General features: G+C 37.3%; 2 protein-coding genes across 3 annotated transcripts in view; both read right to left on the bottom strand.

Annotated features, from left to right (window-relative positions):
• The window catches only part of LOC578721 (proprotein convertase subtilisin/kexin type 5), a 50,408-nt gene extending 45,937 nt beyond the window's left edge, over positions 1 to 4,471 (bottom strand). Inside the window, exons 1-2 of one of the 2 annotated variants that reach the window (XM_030976752.1) lie at positions 3,793 to 4,471; positions 1,272 to 1,376 (exon numbers count right to left, since the gene is read on the bottom strand). In XM_030976752.1, coding sequence (XP_030832612.1) covers positions 1,272 to 1,376; positions 3,793 to 3,966 — 279 coding nt within the window. In that variant the 5' untranslated portion in view covers positions 3,967 to 4,471. The remainder of the gene's footprint in view (positions 1 to 1,271; positions 1,377 to 3,792) is intronic. The other variant, XM_030976753.1, reaches the window with a different exon arrangement.
• A 4,037-nt stretch (positions 4,472 to 8,508) lies between these two features.
• LOC587330 (mitogen-activated protein kinase 6) lies at positions 8,509 to 18,339 on the bottom strand. The gene is made up of 4 exons (XM_011671066.2): positions 18,161 to 18,339; positions 12,589 to 13,175; positions 11,864 to 12,173; positions 8,509 to 11,256 (listed from the first exon to the last, which is right to left on the bottom strand). Exons 2-4 carry the CDS (start codon positions 13,153 to 13,155, stop codon positions 9,860 to 9,862), a joined length of 2,274 nt encoding a protein of 757 aa, XP_011669368.2. The 5' UTR covers positions 13,156 to 13,175; positions 18,161 to 18,339; the 3' UTR covers positions 8,509 to 9,859.
• Positions 18,340 to 18,884: the final 545 nt, after the last annotated feature.

Raw genomic sequence — 18,884 nt, 5'->3', positions numbered from 1 at the left:
TCAATCATATCTCCTTCAATGTTCCATATTGTACATGTCATTTATTGGCATATATAAATGTACATCAACATTTATTACTTAATAATATTAATGTTACTTGCAGACAAACCAAATGAACTTTAAATAAATGCACTCTCTGTTAATCGAAAATAGACTTCAAACCTTTACAATACCCTAAGAATACAGAACATAAATCAAATGAACTTATGAAGGCTGAACACCTACAATGTAATACCGGAAGTCATTAGATTTAATCATCTTTTCAACTTGAATACCGGTACACATTTATCTTATAATCCGGGCATTCTGGGGCAATACATTTCCACCAAAAAAACTAAATTACACAATCAGCTTGGGTAACATGTGGCTGACGAAGAAAGGATGTACAGCTGTTTAGAGCAAGATGGGCCTTATTACTCATACATTCACATAGAGATTTGAAAATCTCCTTCCGAGACTTTACTCTCAGTTGACAAAATGATTTATTGATTGGTTGGCAGTCAGTCTACATCAATTCAGCAGTCACTTCATTGTTCAATCAGCCCAATTAATTTTGGTATTTACAAAACAAATAATGCACTGATTTTCACTTTTCAATGTTTAAACAAGCTGGGTGTTCAAGTCAGCTACATACGTCAGAGGGTAGAATTAAACAAATATGTTGATTGTTTTCAACAAATCTGACATTTCCTCATTTTATGGACATTACTTTGCGTGTAATTATTAATAATTGGTAACTGCTGCCTTTCAAGTGTTCATCTTATCATAATACCAGTGACAGGAGCAGGCATGTGGCAGACATGAGTTGGTCAAAATAATAAATTTACAATAACAAATCAATTTCAACTGTTCAGACACACAATGCTCAACATGTTTAACAAAATATTAAGACCATTTGAATTGTAAGGATTATTTGTTAAATTATCAGAATGAGCAAACTCAACATTTCTACATGATTCATTGGATACAAAGATACTACAAAACCTGAAGCATTCACGTGCATGTTTGCAAATTTGGGGAATGGTGAAAATTCACATATTATTTTGTACCATGAAACTGGCTGTACATGTACATGTACATGAAGTTTGCAAAATCTTCTGGTTTTACAGTATTCACCAAAATCCACAGCGAACCTCAAAAGTCGCATAGAGAATTCAGTGATTGATTTACAGAGCGTTGTGTTTTTTTTTGTTCACATTACTGTCACAAGATGGCCAAAGGGAAAGGATAGAAGAAGAGATTCAAATTTCAAAATGAAATGTGTAACAAACCTCAGGCTCGTCTGCAATATTTGTATGTGCCCCTGTGCTGGCCATGGTAGACCGCTTGAAGACTTTCTGGTGACTAAACATGTAGTGGTCTTCTAAGCTTCCAATCTGGACATTGCGAGAGAAAAGTGTGTGGAATAATGAGGAAAAAATAAAAATACAAAGGTAGAGGGGCAAAAATTTGCAAAAAAATAATTGAATATACCTGTAAAAAATAGAAGAGAATGTCCATGCATGAATTCAATTACAATGTTTGTTTTTTAAGACTTCACTTAAACTCCCCAGGGAACAGATATACATGTACATGTATGCGGCTGAATCCAATGACTGGGGTAATGACACAATGTAAAGCACTTAGAAACACAGTATTAAGCACTATACAAATGCAACTACTATTAAACTCATTTGAAGTCAACCAGTTACAATAGTTTCTCCCCTCCCCCCCCCCCCAACCCCACTTGACAAACCCCTACCCCTATCAAAGAGTTTGAAACCTTGGGCATTCTTTGCAGGTGTCGGATAAGTGATAAACCCAAAAGATTTAAAGCATGGTAATGATTTGCAATTCAAGAGACTAAATAAACTGATGTATCACAACTGAAACTAATATTTTGTCTTTTGTTTCTTTGTTCTTGTTGCTGTTTGTTTTCCTTTCTTCCCTTTTCATCAATAATCAGTACAGTCTTGTTTAATAATCATTTATTGCTAATTTGGATTTTTTTTTTATTGAAATAGCTTGTTGATAGTACAGTGTACAACTTCAGTTTGACACCATTCAAATGTAAGAGCTTTTAAAATTCAACATGAACTGTAGGCTGCAGCTGCTACATACCGGTATTGAGGTAAGTATAAGCTTGGGAGCAAGATTGTACTCTAAAGAGCAAAGTAAGTCACAATGTCACATCCATCACAAAATATTTTGGAAAGTTACCAAACATTATATCAAAATTCTACAGAATCTTGGATGATCTTTGACACTGAATATTCAAGGAACCTCCAAAACTGGTAGCCCCATTGTACATACTGAGGTATGTACAGTAGGGTACAATGTTGTATGACAAAGATGATTCGAAATAGTAAATACCTTGAATTTCAATTATTAATACAGTGAAACCTGCTTTAGCGACCACCTGTCTAGTATAAAGATTAAATCATAGATGGCTTCCCTTGAATAGTGTTTCTCATTAAAACTGTAGAACTAGAATGTGTTCACTCAAAGACAATCTGCTTATAAAGACTGCCTTTATTTAGTAGTCAATGCTGTCACCCTTAACCAATTCAAGTTATCCCTAGAAAGGTATTGGAGAAAAAATCCAATTAAGTTTGAACCATACTTGAGACGGGATGCAACAGTAAAGAGGGACAAATAAGCTAAGCTTCCGGTCTCTACACCCAAGTAGACCAAGTAAGTAAGTATCTGCCTTGAGTGGTCTACAACTCTACATGTATTAAGCTTTCACTGTGTTATTCAGAAAGCAGAGAGTGAAGATTCATGACATGTACATTATAAGCTTAAAGGGCAGTCCAACTCTTCTAACCAGAAGAATTGGAAGGAATTGGAAAAACCAAAGAACAGGTGGTACAATTTTGAATAAAATCTGAAATATATACAAAAAGCAATAAATGTCTGAATGATGAGTGCAGAAATGTACAAGCATCTCATATCTAGGCAAATTGGTCAAAAATATAAAGTGTATTAAAGACTGTGCAAACTCTCTCATTTGGTGTTAATAAAAACTTCAAATATGACATGTGGGTTCTCTTCTAGTTACATTTCCCTTGGGGCTGTACCAAAATAAAAATCATTCATGGATAGCATGTCGTTACAGATCCTCCCAAAAGGCCAAAACAATACCCTACATGTATCTAAATAAAATGCTTCAGTAATAAATTTTCCTCACTTATATGTTGTTTAAAATAAATAGTTTATATCAAATGGGAGGGTTGCCTAACAGCTTAAGGGCCAAAACCGATACACCAACTAAAATTTTGAATTTCATAAATTTATCAACATCTTAATGTTTGTCCATTACTTTCACCAATATGCTTTGGATTCTTCTGCCTTCCTTCAGGGTAAACTCCTATAAAGTTTGGACTTACTTCCTGCCCACAAAACTTGAAGTTTGAGCTTATTTATTAAAGGGCAATAAATCGAAACCTTTTTAATAAGATCATTTGTATCAATTGTATGAAGGCAGGAGAAATACAAGTGAAATTAGTAATGGATCTTTCTTACCCCCCCCCCCTTCTCTCCCTTTTTTTCTTCCTTTTCTCTCTCTCTCTCTCTCTCTCTCTCTCTCTTAATCATGTTAATGTCACTCTTTCTTCCTCATCTTCTTCTTGGAACGTAAAGAATTTTAAATATTTAATATGCATAGATTAGAACAGAATTTTAACTTTGGACAATAATCATAATGCATTTCCATCTCCAAAAATCTATTTTCCCAATGAAGTTACTAGGACAGCTACATCTTCAGTTTTAATTTCTTTTAACAGAACTCCAAAGCTAACAGTGAGTGTATACCTGTCCGTGGTTAATGTAGCCATATTTCTCCGATAGACGGTCCGCTGTGCTTCGTCCACCCCGTACGATCAGGGCGAACTGATGTGTATAAAGACCCTCTGCGACATCACACCAGACACACAGTACCACTAATGTGAACACGGCAAAAGTTGTGCAAGTCCTCCAAGAAGCCATACTAAAATGCTGTTTGTCACTGTTTCTAGAACAGTTTTAGTCTTGAAACTACGTAATTGGTCGCTAGTGTACACCAATAACTCGTTTACATGTCTTCAAATCAGTTCATTATTCCGAGATAATCCATAAAATATCTTCTTTTGAAGATGCTCCAAACTGGAGAAAGCCAAAGAGTCGGGGATTGTGAGACCAATGTTCGGTAACACGGCATGCACTCATAAAGCGCACATACGATGATGATGAAGAATGTAATCGCAGACAGGTTCGTAGCCGGGGTTCGTAGGTACTCGGAAGTTATCCTTCTCAATTGCTCACTTCCTCGACAGTGTCCATCCAAAACACTTCGACTTCGAGAATATCTCTTTATTCTTGGATGATGTCGTAATTTGTCCCCTAATCAAGTTCGACCTCCAATCCAATTTCAACGCAATGTCTCTCGACAACTTTGCGGATCGTAGCTTGCTCGCCTGTTCCACGTCCTTATGCACTGCACTGCGCAGTAACTTCTGATGATGGTATAATGGGACCTTTGACCCCAGGGGGTGCGAACAATACCCCCTCCGATTCCGTTCAATGATCACCTGCCAGTCATTCTACCGAGAATTCGATTCGGGTTTTCTCATTACCCCGCTCTGGCAAGGTTATTGTCAAGAACGTATTACAGACACTGACGTCATCCGGTCTATCTATTCTCCGAAGAAAAGAGCAATTTTAAGAGTGGTAAAGGAAACTATAGACACCAGACTGCAGTTATGTGGTATATTTTGTCTGAAAAAGAGCTGGAGGACAATATTAACTTATCATATTATTCATTCACATAATAGCAAAAAGAGGAAGAGATTTATTTCTAAATATATGCAATCATCTCAAATTTTCAACATAGAGAACTAGAGCAAATGCTTATCTGAATGAACTTTGAAGATGTGCCATGAATGGGATATACAAGTTAACAAAAATGATAAATTTAAAAGGATCCAGTGTCATGGAGTTCTTTTAAAAATGACCCATTTTGTTGTATCATCTGGGATTTTTTATACATGTATCTGTTAAAATGTAGAATAAGATTTTTATCCCATTGAAAATAAAAACTACATTTCCCCTTTTTAATAATACAAAAATAATATTTTTCTCTAACTACTTTCAGGAAGGTTTTCATTTTGCCATGCATTCAAATTTCTAGTTCAACTTCATGAAAACCTAATTACTCTATTGACCCTGTTAAAGCTTTGAATGTTAGGTTACTTTTAATGGCTATTAATTAATGCCAAAAGTTTGTCCATTATAGTCATGATTTAAAATTAGCTTTACAAATTATGCCTCAAGTTTACTTTGGCTCGGGTGCATGCAACCACCAATTCTAGCTTTCTTTGTTGTACTTAAAATTACTGATCATTGATTATTCTAGTCATCTTGCTTTTCTTCTCATTGTATTATTGAGTTGTTTGATTATTTCTTGATGGAATAAATCGTCCAGTATCTTTCATTACAAATCAAAGAATGTGTATATTGGATCATGCTATTTTGGCTACAAAACATGCCATAAACAATATACTGTATTATGTGTCTGTTGTACATTTTATTTAATACATGTATGTATATCATCACCTTCGTAAAATATGGGGCAAGTCACATTTTGAAGGAAATTATATTTTTGCCCAGGACATTTCTCCATGAGGCTATCCATGCACCTTTGTTAAATGACATATGTGCTGAATTGAACATATTCATGCTGCTAATACCCAGATAGTATAATGGTAGAAGTCAAGCGTGTGACTTAGGCTGTTGAACTTTTTGGCCTACATTGTAGTATGCCAAGAAATATGACTTAGGCATCAACAAAGATGGTTTTAAATGAAAATATGTTAATTTCCTTCAACTATATTGTTTGTAGTGGGATTAAATTAAGTGAACTGTTTTGCCCAAGACACTTACTCCAGGATTAATTTGGCCCAAGTCAGGTTTAAAATTTCCTACGGCCGGGTAAGTCACAACAGCACGTTTGCAAGTAATCTAATCCTCTTATGAAACAGATTTGAAAGACAGCATTATTTGTATTTCAATATATATATTCCTAAACCTATCCGTGTCGAATGGGAAAAAGTATCTATCTTTTATTTTGTTTGGTTTCAGTTTTTCTCTGTTTTTCTCAAATTTTGAAAAATTGACTCAGGCCACTATTTTAAGAAGGCGACGATATTGAGGGTTCAGTGACACAAAGACGTAACTCCATATTTTGCCAAAATGAGTATTTGATATCAAACTGTTCAGAAAAATGTGGGCTTTCTAGGAAACACAAAGACTTAACTCCACCCAACACCCATTTGAAGTCAATGGCTAGTGAAGCACAGACTTAACTCCTTATGTAAGGCCCAAGTGCTCAGTGACACATAGACCACTTTTTCTCAAAATGGCAAAAATGGAGTTACGTCTTTGTGTCACTGACCCCTTCATATGTGTATCTAATATTTCAATTTAAGTGTACAGGTCCATGTAAAATGAAATAGCATTCACACACTCTCATAGACTCCAACAAAAGACTTGCAAAATAAGAATGAGAAAAAGAGATATCTTTTCATTTGTTTACATCAAACATCTCCTGGTGTTTTATTTTCATCTTGGTACAATGTTACATGTACTATCACTCGCCCTTGTTTTTTATCCCATTCGACAGGACCACACAATTGTTATGAATAAATAGAGGTTTCTTTAACAACAAAAAACCTACTTGTTGCTGCAATTTTTAAGATTATAAAGACGGTCACATTTCACCATAACGATAGAATGAGACTACGGTAATCATTTCCCAGCAATGATGAAAGGGTATTAAAAAAACACTTTGCTATCATCGATCATGGAAATAAGTAGTACCGGTACATGTAAATACTTATGGTATATCAGTGTCAAGCTAAAATAAACTTTGTGCAACAATTCTTCGGTTATAAGGGGGGAAAACTTTGATTTTGTATAGGGAGACAAGACTGACAAAATGAATTTTGTTAACCCCCTCCCCCTGCAAAAAAAAAAAAAAAATATCTTTACAAATCTTTCCAGATTTTGCTGGAAATAGTGATAAATACTGCAAATCATGAAAATACCTTTGACATTGTCTATATCCCTTAAATGAAAAAAAAGTTGAGGTATATGAATTGAATAGCAAATACTCTGATATTCATGACTTATTCAAATAAAATGGACTAAAATAAAAAAAAAAACACCACAAAACAATTTTGATTGTAGCCAGAGTAAGAATTTTGAACTTCATTTGCAATTTTACATCTACAGAACTTACTTCAAACATGAAAAGATCTCCATTTTTTAAAAACATGTTAAATCAGTCGCTTTATACATTGATGCCATAATTCACTTTACATTTCTGTTTTAAGAGTGACATGTTTTGATATCTTTGGGGCTAATTTCCAATACATTACTCTATCTTGGCAAATGCAGATCAAGTGACACAGATTTACATAGATTAACAGCAGCGCAACAGCTATGGGAATACAAGTTATATAATTTAAACTTAGATTGCACACAAGGATAGGAAAATAGCACGAACTGCTCTCGTAATTTCACAAATGAATAACACAGAAATAAAATAACTGGGCACAAAAATAATGTAAATCGAATGTACACGATGATACAAGCTTTTCAAAACTTGTGAAAGGCACCAACATGCAAAAGAACTAGACAGGCTATCTACATGCATCATAATTTGCATACACACACACAGATTTTGACAATTAAAAATTCAAAATGAGCATATTTGATGGTCTCAAAAACTAATTTCATAACTATATAACAAGAATACCTCGTAAACACTCAAGAAGAGAATTCTCAACCTTTTTCTAGTTTAGTGCTTATGCATTAAAACAAAATAATGCAATAAAATGACTCATAAGGAGCATGCAATGACATGATGTACAATGTATACAAACATAGATAATAAAACATTATAAAAACGTCACATTAACAAATAACATCATCTTTTTCAAACAAGAATTATTAATAAACTTAGCTAACAAACATTTCCAACCCCCCACAAAAAAAACCCCAAAAAAAGTGTGCTTATCATTACCGGTACCTGTTTTTCGTAGACATTACTATTTAAGTTTGAATTGGTTTTGCATCAGTGTTGGTCTTTCCATTTTGACAAAAGGTCCCTTTTTCATAAAAACTCATTATCAATTTAAAAAAAAAACTGTGTATTTGTCTATGACAACTTTGTTCACAGCCAATCATAAAAAAATTCTGAGACTTCAACCTGCTGTTTTTTTAATTTTTTAATAGTTAAGAAAATACCTGGCCCTGATTATTAATTGGGGCAACAAGCTATCATTGTACAGATTATTAAGCAGTGTCATGTTCATATGAATTTGGGGCAAGAAATGGCAAAAAACTATACATTTATAAATAATTTTCAAAATGGTTGATCCGATTCTCTTAATTTTGTTTGTCAACCGGCCATCAACAAAGAATCGAATTTCAGTGCATGAAGCTAACAAGTCAATAACTCTACTGACATATTTAAAAAAAAAAAAAAAATCAGCAGCTTCTTCAACACTACCGGTACTCTAATTAGAGTATACAAATATAAGATGATTGTATATGTACTACAATTCTCTTATTTCTTCCTAATGCATTTCCCACCTACATTTTCCCAACGCCGTGTTTCTATGTAACTGTTAGATGTACATGTACTTCGATACAGGCCAAACATCAATATTTGTGTACATAAAAGTTTTCGCCTACATGTAGCAACACAAATATACATATGTTTTCAAACATAATAAAGCATCCATTCAGCGTGGGAGAGAGAGAGAGAGAGAGAGAGAGAGAGAGAGAGATCAAGTAGGAGGAAGAATGGGAAAGAGAGCGAGACAATTGTGATGAGGAGAGAGAGGAAGGGAGAGATGGTGAGAGAGGGAGATCGAGTGAGAAATGGAATGAGAGAGAAAGAGGGGGGGGGGGGGGAGAGAGAAATTAAAGTCATCTCCTTAGTCACAAATATGAATATTTTACTTTGTTTTCAGCCAACCTCAATATTTCAGTTGAATTTTTTAATTAAGTAGTTTACTCCAAGTCTAAGAAAGCTGCCTGGCAGACTATTAAGTGGATTATTTTAAGCCACATGTCACACCGTTAATTGTAAGCTGTCCACAAGCACATGAAGTGCCCACATTCTTAACAATGCAACACAAATAATGTGCATAATCTTAGATTGACTGGGGAGAAAGAGAACAAAGGTATATCATGGTGCAAGAAAAGTAATGTTATACTTTTAAACAATTCAAACAGAATCTAAAGAAACTAAACCAAACCCTGAAAATGAATCATACTATCTACATGTATATTACATACAGATCAAATTTTCATCTTCAATTTACGAACTGAGATAGAACCATTCCCAATCATGTACCTTTGTATCCTATCTAGAATAAGTAACTTCCAAAGTTCGATTAAAATATGCTTGAAAACAAAATCAAATGTATAAAGAGAATGCAAAACATGCTCTGCCCCCAAAACCACACTGAATCAAAGCAAATCCATGTCGGAAATTTTCTCAAATTTTCTATGCTCTCACATGAAGGATATAATGATGTACAGATATTTATCAAATGAAACTGTTTAAAAAGAACTGATTTACTGGTGGCATTTACATGTAGATGAAACCCATACCTTCAGCCCTATTTTAAATAGCATACTTTTGACAATCCTTTAATTAAATCATGTCTCGGGAACACCATGAGTTTGTTCATATTTCATGTTGACTTATGCTTTAAACAAATATTGAGAATATAACATCAGAGACGAATACCGTTCTTTATAAAAGAAATACCGGTAGTCTATATTACATGTCTACAGTCATGTACATTACACGTACATAAAACCAAGGTTAATGCTTTGAGTAAAACCAATCTTTCTTCTTTGGTCTTACACTTCTTTCCCTTGGAGACAAACTGTTCCTGCGTGTTGTCGTCTCCTTACCCGGTCCCCTGGGGGAACTCCTAGGTGAGATACTAGCAGAAGCCTTGGGGATGTCCACATAGAGGACTTCCTTCAGATCAGGTTTCTTTGGCCTACCTTGTTTCTTCTCAGTCTGCGTGTTGCATCGCACTTTTTGAAGTTCACCCATTCTTTCGTTGGATACCGACGTGTTGTCTGTCCTTATTTGCTCAACAAATTCACTCTTGTCATTGAACTCCTGGTTACCTTTGGATTCTTTATGGACGTAAAGTTGCTTGTCAAGCACCACATCTGTATTCTTCGGGGTTGGAGACGTCTCACTCAGCCTCAGCGTGCCAAGCTCTAGACAATCATCCAGTGTCTTTCCTTTACTCTTCGCCTGTTTCTTTAAGATATCTAAGGTGTCAGTTAAATCTAGCTCTTTGTTCTCGCTGCTTTCCTTCTTCCTGACGCTTCCATCTTCAAACTCTCTGTTGGACAGCTGTTCATTCAGCTTTTCCTTCTGCAACTTATCCCCAAAGGCTTTCTCTACTGCCTCATAATCCATAAACACAAGGCTCTCTTTCCTCGCTGTTTTGGACACGGCTCCTTCCTCTGTTTTCTCTTCTTCTTTCTTGTTGTTGTCTCCTGTGTTATCCTCTTCAAATTTCTCCATCAGAAGATCTTCCTTCGATCCTCTCTTCTCTTCATCATCTTGATTGTTGCGCTTCTCGCTGATCTGATCATCTGCTTCCGATTTTTCACTGCCTTCGTTGTCAGACTCGACCGAGCCCTTTTCGATGGCATCTCCTTCCCGCTCTTCCCTATCCTCCAGGTTGTTGGGATCCATGGACATCATCCCCTTGAAATCCTCCCACTTAGCCTCCTTCTCCTCATCATCCGACTTCTCGCTCTCTTCCGTCTCGTTCTTCTCACTATCGTCACTCCTGTTGTTGCCTACACTGACCATCCTATTCAAGAATGCATTGTCTATGCAAGCTTCCTTCGCCTCTTCATCACTGAATGAGCCCAAACTTCCCTCGGTGCTGGACTGCACAAGGTCTCTACTGCTGCTGGAGTTGTCTTCGCTCTCATCACACACGTTCGCGGTACGACCACCGAACGAGACATCAACATCTGTCCTCTCCAGACATTCTTCAAGGATGATTTTCTTAATAACAATAGGTGGTAGATCGTCTATTTCATTTTCAATGTGGAAAGGATGCGTTGCTTTGGCTTCATCCCTGATGCATGAGTACACTTTGAAATATGGACTTCTCAGTGCCTCCTCTGCTGTGATTCTCTCTGAAGGGTCAAAGGTCAGCATGGCAAGCAGTAAATCAAGAGCTGTGTGAAGAGAAAGAGATAAAGAGGATTGAGCATTAATGAAACACATCAGAGAAATTGCCAATATCTCAGATGGCTTTGATAGTACAATGTTAAAAAATCGCAAACCTCATGTTCAAAGAAACATCATTACAGATATGTTTTTAACATATGAAGTGGAAGAGGTTTCATTAAGCCCTGAAAAACAATCAAGCTTTGGGGCTGAGTGATATAGTAATAATACATGAGTGTGAAATATCATAAAAAGGCCTTTAAAAAGAGTACAAATACTTTCTTACACATGTCAATAAATGTTTAAATGTTAACAAATTTATGTTCTTGATCAATGCTTTGTTTCACCTTAACAACTTGAAGACAATTTTATATCTGTTATTGTAATTTCAAACATGCTTTGTAAAATACAAACCTGGGCCCTGTCTTACAAAGAGTTGTGATTGATCCAAATCTATCGCAAGTCCTCTAATCAATCGCAAGTTTGCAGTCTCCTATCTCTTATGTACATAGTTGCGATCGATATCAATGGCAAATAAGTTGGAATTAATATCAACTCTTTGTAAGACAGGGCCCAGATAACTTTGTGAGCTATCATTTCATATTCTGTACGTACCATGACAGTCTAAGTTACAGAGCACCTCTTTGAGGGGATGTCTAGGATAGCCGTTGTAGTTCTTCAGCAGTTTGCTCGGAAGCGTACACAGGATTTCATTGAGATCCCTGTCGTTGAGCTGCACCGAGTCCAGGACCAGCATCATCAGTTCCAGGTCATGGTCTCCAGGGAACAGGGGCTTGCCAGTGACCATCTCTGCCAGGATGCAGCCAGCAGACCAGAGGTCAATGGCCTTGGTGTAGTCGGTGGGTTGGAGAACCAGCTCCGGTGAACGGTACCACTGGGTGGACACGTTCTGTGTGAGGTAGCCCTGGAGAAAGACGGAAAATATGTAAATTGTCTTTTAAATGTTGTATACGACAGTAACATTGTCTTCATGTTTAATGTGGTTTTAAGAAAAGAGGATTTCTTTCATTGGAGTCAGTCATATAGGTACATTGCAGAATTGCTATTAGAATAATGCCCCATATTTTATAATATGTGACCAACATAAATAACATTTACATTTGTTTAAGGCAGTAACATTTCATGGTCATAACAAACTATATTAATCTAGTTAATGTCACATGTGGTAATAAATGAATTTGTGCTTTGAACAAGTTTTGGTTTATATTTTTGATTAATTCTTGTAAAATATTGTATAAAAAAATACGATTTAAGAAAATCTTTTATACAACCCCACCGAAACCATTGCCTTCAAACCTTGCAGATCTGTTTGTACTCACTTTGTGTGAATAGTCTGGATCCACAATTCTTGCCATTCCAAAATCCCCAATCTTGAGCACCAAATCTTCCTGATTGATTAAGACATTCTCTGGCTTGAGGTCCCTATGCAAGACGTTGGCACTGTGCAGGTACTTCAACCCTCGTAAAAGCTGATATGCAAATAGCCGGACATGTTCGTTGCTGATACGCTGTTGTTCCATCACCACCCTTAGATCTGCATCCACCAACTCCTGTACGATACAAAGCGTCCTCAGCTCAGACGGGATACTGACGTGATCCTCATCTTCAGAGTTATCTGAGTTGCCATTGAAGATCACGTCGTATATCTTGACAATGTTCTCGTGCTGAAGCTTCCGGAGAATGCGGATTTCCCTCAGGGCCGATTTGCAACTTTTCTTGTCGGCGAGCGAGATGCGCTTGATGGCAACGCTCTTGTCACACTCGCTGTCCACAGCAGAGAAGACCGTTCCACTGCTGCCGTATCCTAGAGGTCGAAGGTCACAGAATCTGGATCCAATGCCATGGGGCAGGTATGGCCCTTCGGTGGGAGAATCTAACCTCGCCATACTGTCTTACCACAATCTACCTGCAAAGAAGGAATAAACAAGTGTTCAATATGAAATAGTTCATAAACCATATACAGTCTGTTCTCAGGCTACTGTTGTGTGGTATTGTCCCAAAACCCAGTTAATTATAAAGTACCTTCATATTTATACCCTGTCAAGATGCCCAATTTGAGATGCACTTAAAAGCCATGTAAACGTATGTCTTTATAATCCTTCCCCATAGAAAGACCAAGTACATTCATAATTCCCTTCCCAGGGAAGACCACCTCTATTATGTTTAACCCCCATACATAAAACTACCAAGTTGTCCATTGTTTTGGCGGCTCTCATTCATGTCTTTGTCCCTTTGACACAATGTATCTACCTTCATATCACTTGTATCTTTCGTATAAACATTACATGTTCTGGCTTTCTGAAGGGAGTTGAGTTTTGATCACCATTAGATCAAGACCCTCTTTCTAGCTGGCTCTCACTTCATCTTGTGTTCGAAGTTCATAATGATGTGACTGATTGGATTCTCCAAAGTTTGGAGGTAATAAATACTCTAATATGACTCAGTAATAGCAAGCCTCTCCTTGCTGCTTCATTGTTTGTACCTCTCCGACTGCCAAAATCTCATACACCAATCCCAACACAACATGGTGGACATGCATTACAAAAGACAATAACAGCTGAACTGTAAAGATGAAGGGCTAGTTGAAGATTGAATAAATCATTACAAAAGAGAGACAGAGAGACAGAGTAGGAAATGAGAATTTATTGGATTTGCAACAAAAAGTGGTGCACAGCCGATTTGACAGACTCTTTTCCATTTGTGAGACTGTCTCTACTCTCCTATATTGGTGATTTAACTTAAAAACAACACAAACGAGGGGATAACAACAAGGCCATTTTCCCCAGTCAACTTTTTGCCTCCCTAAGGCCAGGAGCCCATTGTGTGTTGATCATAACAAAAACTATTATGAAAACATAAGTAGATGGTGAATTTTTAAAAGTAGAAAGTCAAAGGGGTAATTTTTTGATGAGGAACTTACTTGTCATCAAAATCGAGTGCGCGATCAGACACCCTAATAATGGGTCTTCTCAAATTGTAACTTGAGGTAGTATTTTTCTACTACTCAAATCTTAAAAATTGAATATCTTACTGTACGCGTGCATGTAAGGAATATGGGTGCCATAAAATGAGCTGTATTCAGAGTAAGATTTTTTGAGTATCGCAAGCTCAAAAGTTTCTCACCCCATGTTACCACTGCAGTCGGATACTATAACGCCGTATCTCTGTTTAGTTTAGATTCCAATTTCTGATCACCTTTCCCGCAGGTGTAGTTTTTTGGCTGTGGGAGGAATTACATGGTCTGGCCGCATGCATATTATTTTTTTGTACCCCAGCAAGCCTGTGCTATAGATCGCGCTCCATATTGACTACGTACGCTCATACGGCTGACAACTGCCTCGTTAGGCCAAAAACTACAATGTACCTCTGAAACAGTGAACATGAAAATGAATATTGCCATGGCAATTCATGATTTTTTTTCCAGGATTTTTTGTTTTGTTTAAATTATAATAGTATTGGCTTCATGATTTGAAAGAGAAATGATAATAAATAGGAACTAAAGAGTCCAAAAATAGGATTTTACTTTAGTGGCCGAAAACTCCCTCCTTTACTCTAATAAGTTTTTGTTTTTAGGAAAAATACTCCAAAAAAGGTAAGAAAATTGACACGAAACAGGTAAGAAACATAACAACTTTTAAATCATGACCATTATTTAAACAATTGATGAAGATTTAGTCGATTTTTGTTATGTTTTAGTAGGGTATCTCCGCGCCGGAGTTTATGCGGACGATCCTAATGTTGATACTGTTTAAGTGATAAATTTACGTACTAAACAATTACCATTCACAACTATAGTTCGTATATAATTTCAATAGACTACTAGGCCCTAGGCCTTTCTGTGAAATGAGTCAGGCACCAGTCATCGAGTGTGTATGGTGGTGTGACCAAAGTTCGCGCATGACCTAAGTTCGCTATCTCAAAAAATCAGTAAAATTTCTAAAATCTGATATCACCAATAGAAAGAGGAACATAAAATTACCCAGATATGAAATTTTCTTTGGAATTGGGTTCAAAATTGTGAAAATTTTGACGAAAGATCAGCATCCAAGGCGGATGATCATGACTGAAGCCTGCGTTGTGTGTTAACGGCCCTCCCATTGTTTCATAGACACAGGCTATGCTAAGTAGAAAACACTCCGTCCCTTGGATAGGACGTTAAATGGAGGCCCTGTGACGTGGAGAAGAGTCACTGGGCTTTGCATGGCAAGAAGCCATTGCACTAGTAGGGGGCAACCCCATTGTAGTAGTCCACCTGCGCACCCCAGTATAGTACGACAATACTCTGTAAAGAGGATTGTACTCTAATTGGAAGAAGAAGATCAAGAAGAAATTTTGCAATCTTTTGCGTTCGTTCCGAAAAATTATCAACTTACCGATTAACGGTCTGAAAATCTTCAATTTGAGAGCAGATTTCCTCAAAATTGTAAGTAATAAAGTGGTAGACCTACCAACTGATTGTAGTTGTACGATATCTTGCCTTGCAAATTGTGATATTACCTTATTTTTGATGGTTCACATTTTTTGATAAATCAACTGTAAACCCCCGTGCGATATGAAGTTAGGTCTCGTTTTTTTTATGACTTTTGCACCACGCACGGTCCGGACTAGACAGCAATAACCATCTGATTGGGTCATTTCTTTAATAAAACTGACATTTGTTGTCATTCCCCAATGGTCTAGTGGAGCCAGATGTAGTCTCAGTGGAACAACCGACGATTAGAGAGACTGAAGCTTTCGGTCTAGGTCCGGACATCAAATTTTTAGATCGCAATATAGGTCTAGACCCTAGGCCTAGATAGCCTTAAGGGCTCTCTCGAAATGTTTTTTTAATGATATTATTCGAGAGAGCCTTAAACGGCTCCCATACCCCTGCACGGAGAGGCATGTAAACAAAACTCAAAAGTGGTCCAAAATCACACTTTCGCGCACCCGACCAATATTGGACAGTGGCTTTGATAAATTTTGTCCGAGTTTTGGTCTTAATTAGCGCTTTAATTTCAAAATCGGATCTAAAAATAACAAAATAAGAGCAATTTTCTTACCAGACCGATACAGCTCAGCTCCCTTTTCACGTGTACCGTGTGAATTCACGATGTCTACACAATGGTGATGACCTCTGACTGGCACTTCCGTAATTGTGGGTAAATTGTGCTGCTTCCGTATAATGCGCTGTATGAGTGTTATTCAGCGCATTATACGGAAGCAGCACATTTACGAAGTGCTAGTCAGAGGTCATCACCATTGTGTAGACATCGTGAATTCACACGGTACACGTGAAAAGGGAGCTGAGCTGTATCGGTCTGGTAAGAAAATTGCTCTTATTTTGTTATTTTTAGATCCGATTTTGAAATTAAAGCGCTAATTAAGACCAAAACTCGGACAAAATTTATCAAAGCCACTGTCCAATATTGGTCGGGTGCGCGAAAGTGTGATTTTGGACCACTTTTGAGTTTTGTTTACATGCCTCTCCGTGCAGGGGTATGGGAGCCGTTTAAGTAGGGTGTCTGATCGCGCACCCGATGTTGTGTGCTAAAATTCTTCCCATAGAGATTACACGCATCCCTATGCAGTCTACGTGCATTGCGCGACCATGCAAAAAAAGTCAATTTTTTTTTTTCAATTCGAGATTCAAACCTTTATCTGTTGTGATCCTGAAGGTGATAATCAATAAATGAGGTGTCATATGAAAGAGCAGGTAAATTCCAATATTTCTAAAGGGGCGTAGCCCCCGAAATTCTAAAAATATCTTGGTCAAAACAGCAATTGAAACATTGTGTCCTGGCTAACTCTGAGGTTTGTCACTTTTGAGATATGACGCCCCGATCGATAAGTAGTCCCAGTCCTAAGGAACAATTCTATGTGCTTATATTTTCGCTAGCCCCCAGGGATCACAACTGATAACAGTTTAAAAATACCCTTCTCGCTATTTGGTGGATCAGCTAATTAGGGGGCGTGCGCTCCGCTCAGTCCAAACCATGGTTACATCGCGTAACATCTCCGCGCACGAACGAAACCCCAAATTCAAGTATGGGTGGCCATTCGCGGCATAGAACCCGGAAGTGAATACACGTTATAGTCAATGGCAATATCGCGGAGACATCTCCGCGATATTGCCATTGACTATAACGTGCATTCACTTCCGGGTTTATTGTGCGACGAACGCCAACCATACTAGTCAATGGCACATGTCGCGGAGACAGCGTAGCTCAAGCTGCAAGTCGCGGATTGGCTTAGCAGCATGCGTACGATATGCATACGCTTGCATATCGCGCGATACAGCTGTTTGGCTAAATTTAGCAAAACAACATCACTCTGCGTAGACGTCTTTTTCGTCGATTTTGACCAAAATGATATGAATATACCAGCGTTTTGGAGGGGCTGTAACTTTTGATAGAAACATCGGTGAGACTTGAAATTTGAAATGTATTATTCTGATAACATCTTTTATTCAAATATCAAACAAAAATGGTGAAAAACGATCCCAAATTGAAAATTGAAAAATCGTTCAGACACCCTAGTTTAAGGCTCTCTCGAATAATATCATTAAAAAAACATTTCGAGAGAGCCCTTAAGGCTAGGCCTAGATATCTCCGAAATCTGTCGACGATAAATTATTGAAATAAATAAATTTGTGTAGAATATGAGAAATCATAGATCGAATATCACATTTTGTAATATGTTCTAAAATGTCCCCGGACTTTGGTCACCCCTTCATACACAAATACTCACACACTTGCGTGTAAAGTCTACGGGAAGGTGGAATCCCCCAATACAGTTTACAATTACCATGATTACACGCAAAGACAATGCAACGAACAGCTACAGCTGAGCAGTGGTCTATTTTACAAGAATGTCCAATACTAAAATGTCAGATTTCATTAGCATACTTACACGTAGACAGAAATAACCTTCTGGAATGGGTGCCGGGAATTCTTTAATAAAACTGACATTTGTCAACCTCCTCCATAGAGGAGATCAGTGGAGCAAGAAAGGCAGAAGTAGTTCGTAGTTTCAGCGGAACAACCGGCCGTCGGCACTCCAGCAAAGCATAGATACTCAATGCTAATAATGCGTATTGACTTTTAGCACTGCTTTACGTGTTAATAGGCAGCATTTGAATACATGAATAGTCAATACACTCAGAACACACAGATGCACACAGTTATGCCGATGTGACTGATCGGCAAGTTTGACAGTGGACTCACAATTTGATTTTTTTAATTATTCTTTCTAACACCAGAAAGTTAAACAAATTGTATTTTACTGCTATTAAGGTGTCATCAATTGTCACTTAATTACCGATTTTGATTGAAATCAGTTTAGTTATGTACAGTGGTGTTTGAAATGTTAAGAATCAATAGCACAGCTTTTAATACACAGCCAGGATAGTAATGCACCTATGTGTGGCCGTCGGTAAGGTATCATTTAGAAACTGAAGCTTTCGGTCAATTCTATCCGTTTAATAATTAGACGACATACCGGTACACTGCACCCATAGCAATCCACTGACCTTCAGTGATGCATGCATGCTATATCCGAAACAGCCAACTAGAAAAAAAAATGATCTCGAGTAAAACTGTTGTGTCTATGAACGAGCGAACGAAAAAGACAACCC

Source organism: Strongylocentrotus purpuratus, unplaced genomic scaffold (genome assembly GCF_000002235.5).
Source record: "Strongylocentrotus purpuratus isolate Spur 01 unplaced genomic scaffold, Spur_5.0 spur5_scaffold_9, whole genome shotgun sequence".
In the NCBI taxonomy this organism is placed as follows: domain Eukaryota; kingdom Metazoa; phylum Echinodermata; class Echinoidea; order Camarodonta; family Strongylocentrotidae; genus Strongylocentrotus; species Strongylocentrotus purpuratus.
Note: the sequence above shows the minus strand (reverse complement) of the source record. Positions and strands in the feature narration are given on the sequence as shown.

What these genes read in the sequence shown, in the direction of transcription:
- LOC587330 (XM_011671066.2), bottom strand. Translation starts at nt 13,155, where the DNA reads ATGGCGAGGTTAGATTCTCCCACCGAAGGGCCATACCTGCCCCATGGC. An exon ending in ATCCAGACTATTCACACAAA is followed by an intron (nt 12,174 to 12,588) that starts GTGAGTACAAAC and finishes GTCTTTCTCCAG; the next exon opens with GGCTACCTCACACAGAACGT. An exon ending in CTGTAACTTAGACTGTCATG is followed by an intron (nt 11,257 to 11,863) that starts GTACGTACAGAA and finishes CTCTTCACACAG; the next exon opens with CTCTTGATTTACTGCTTGCC.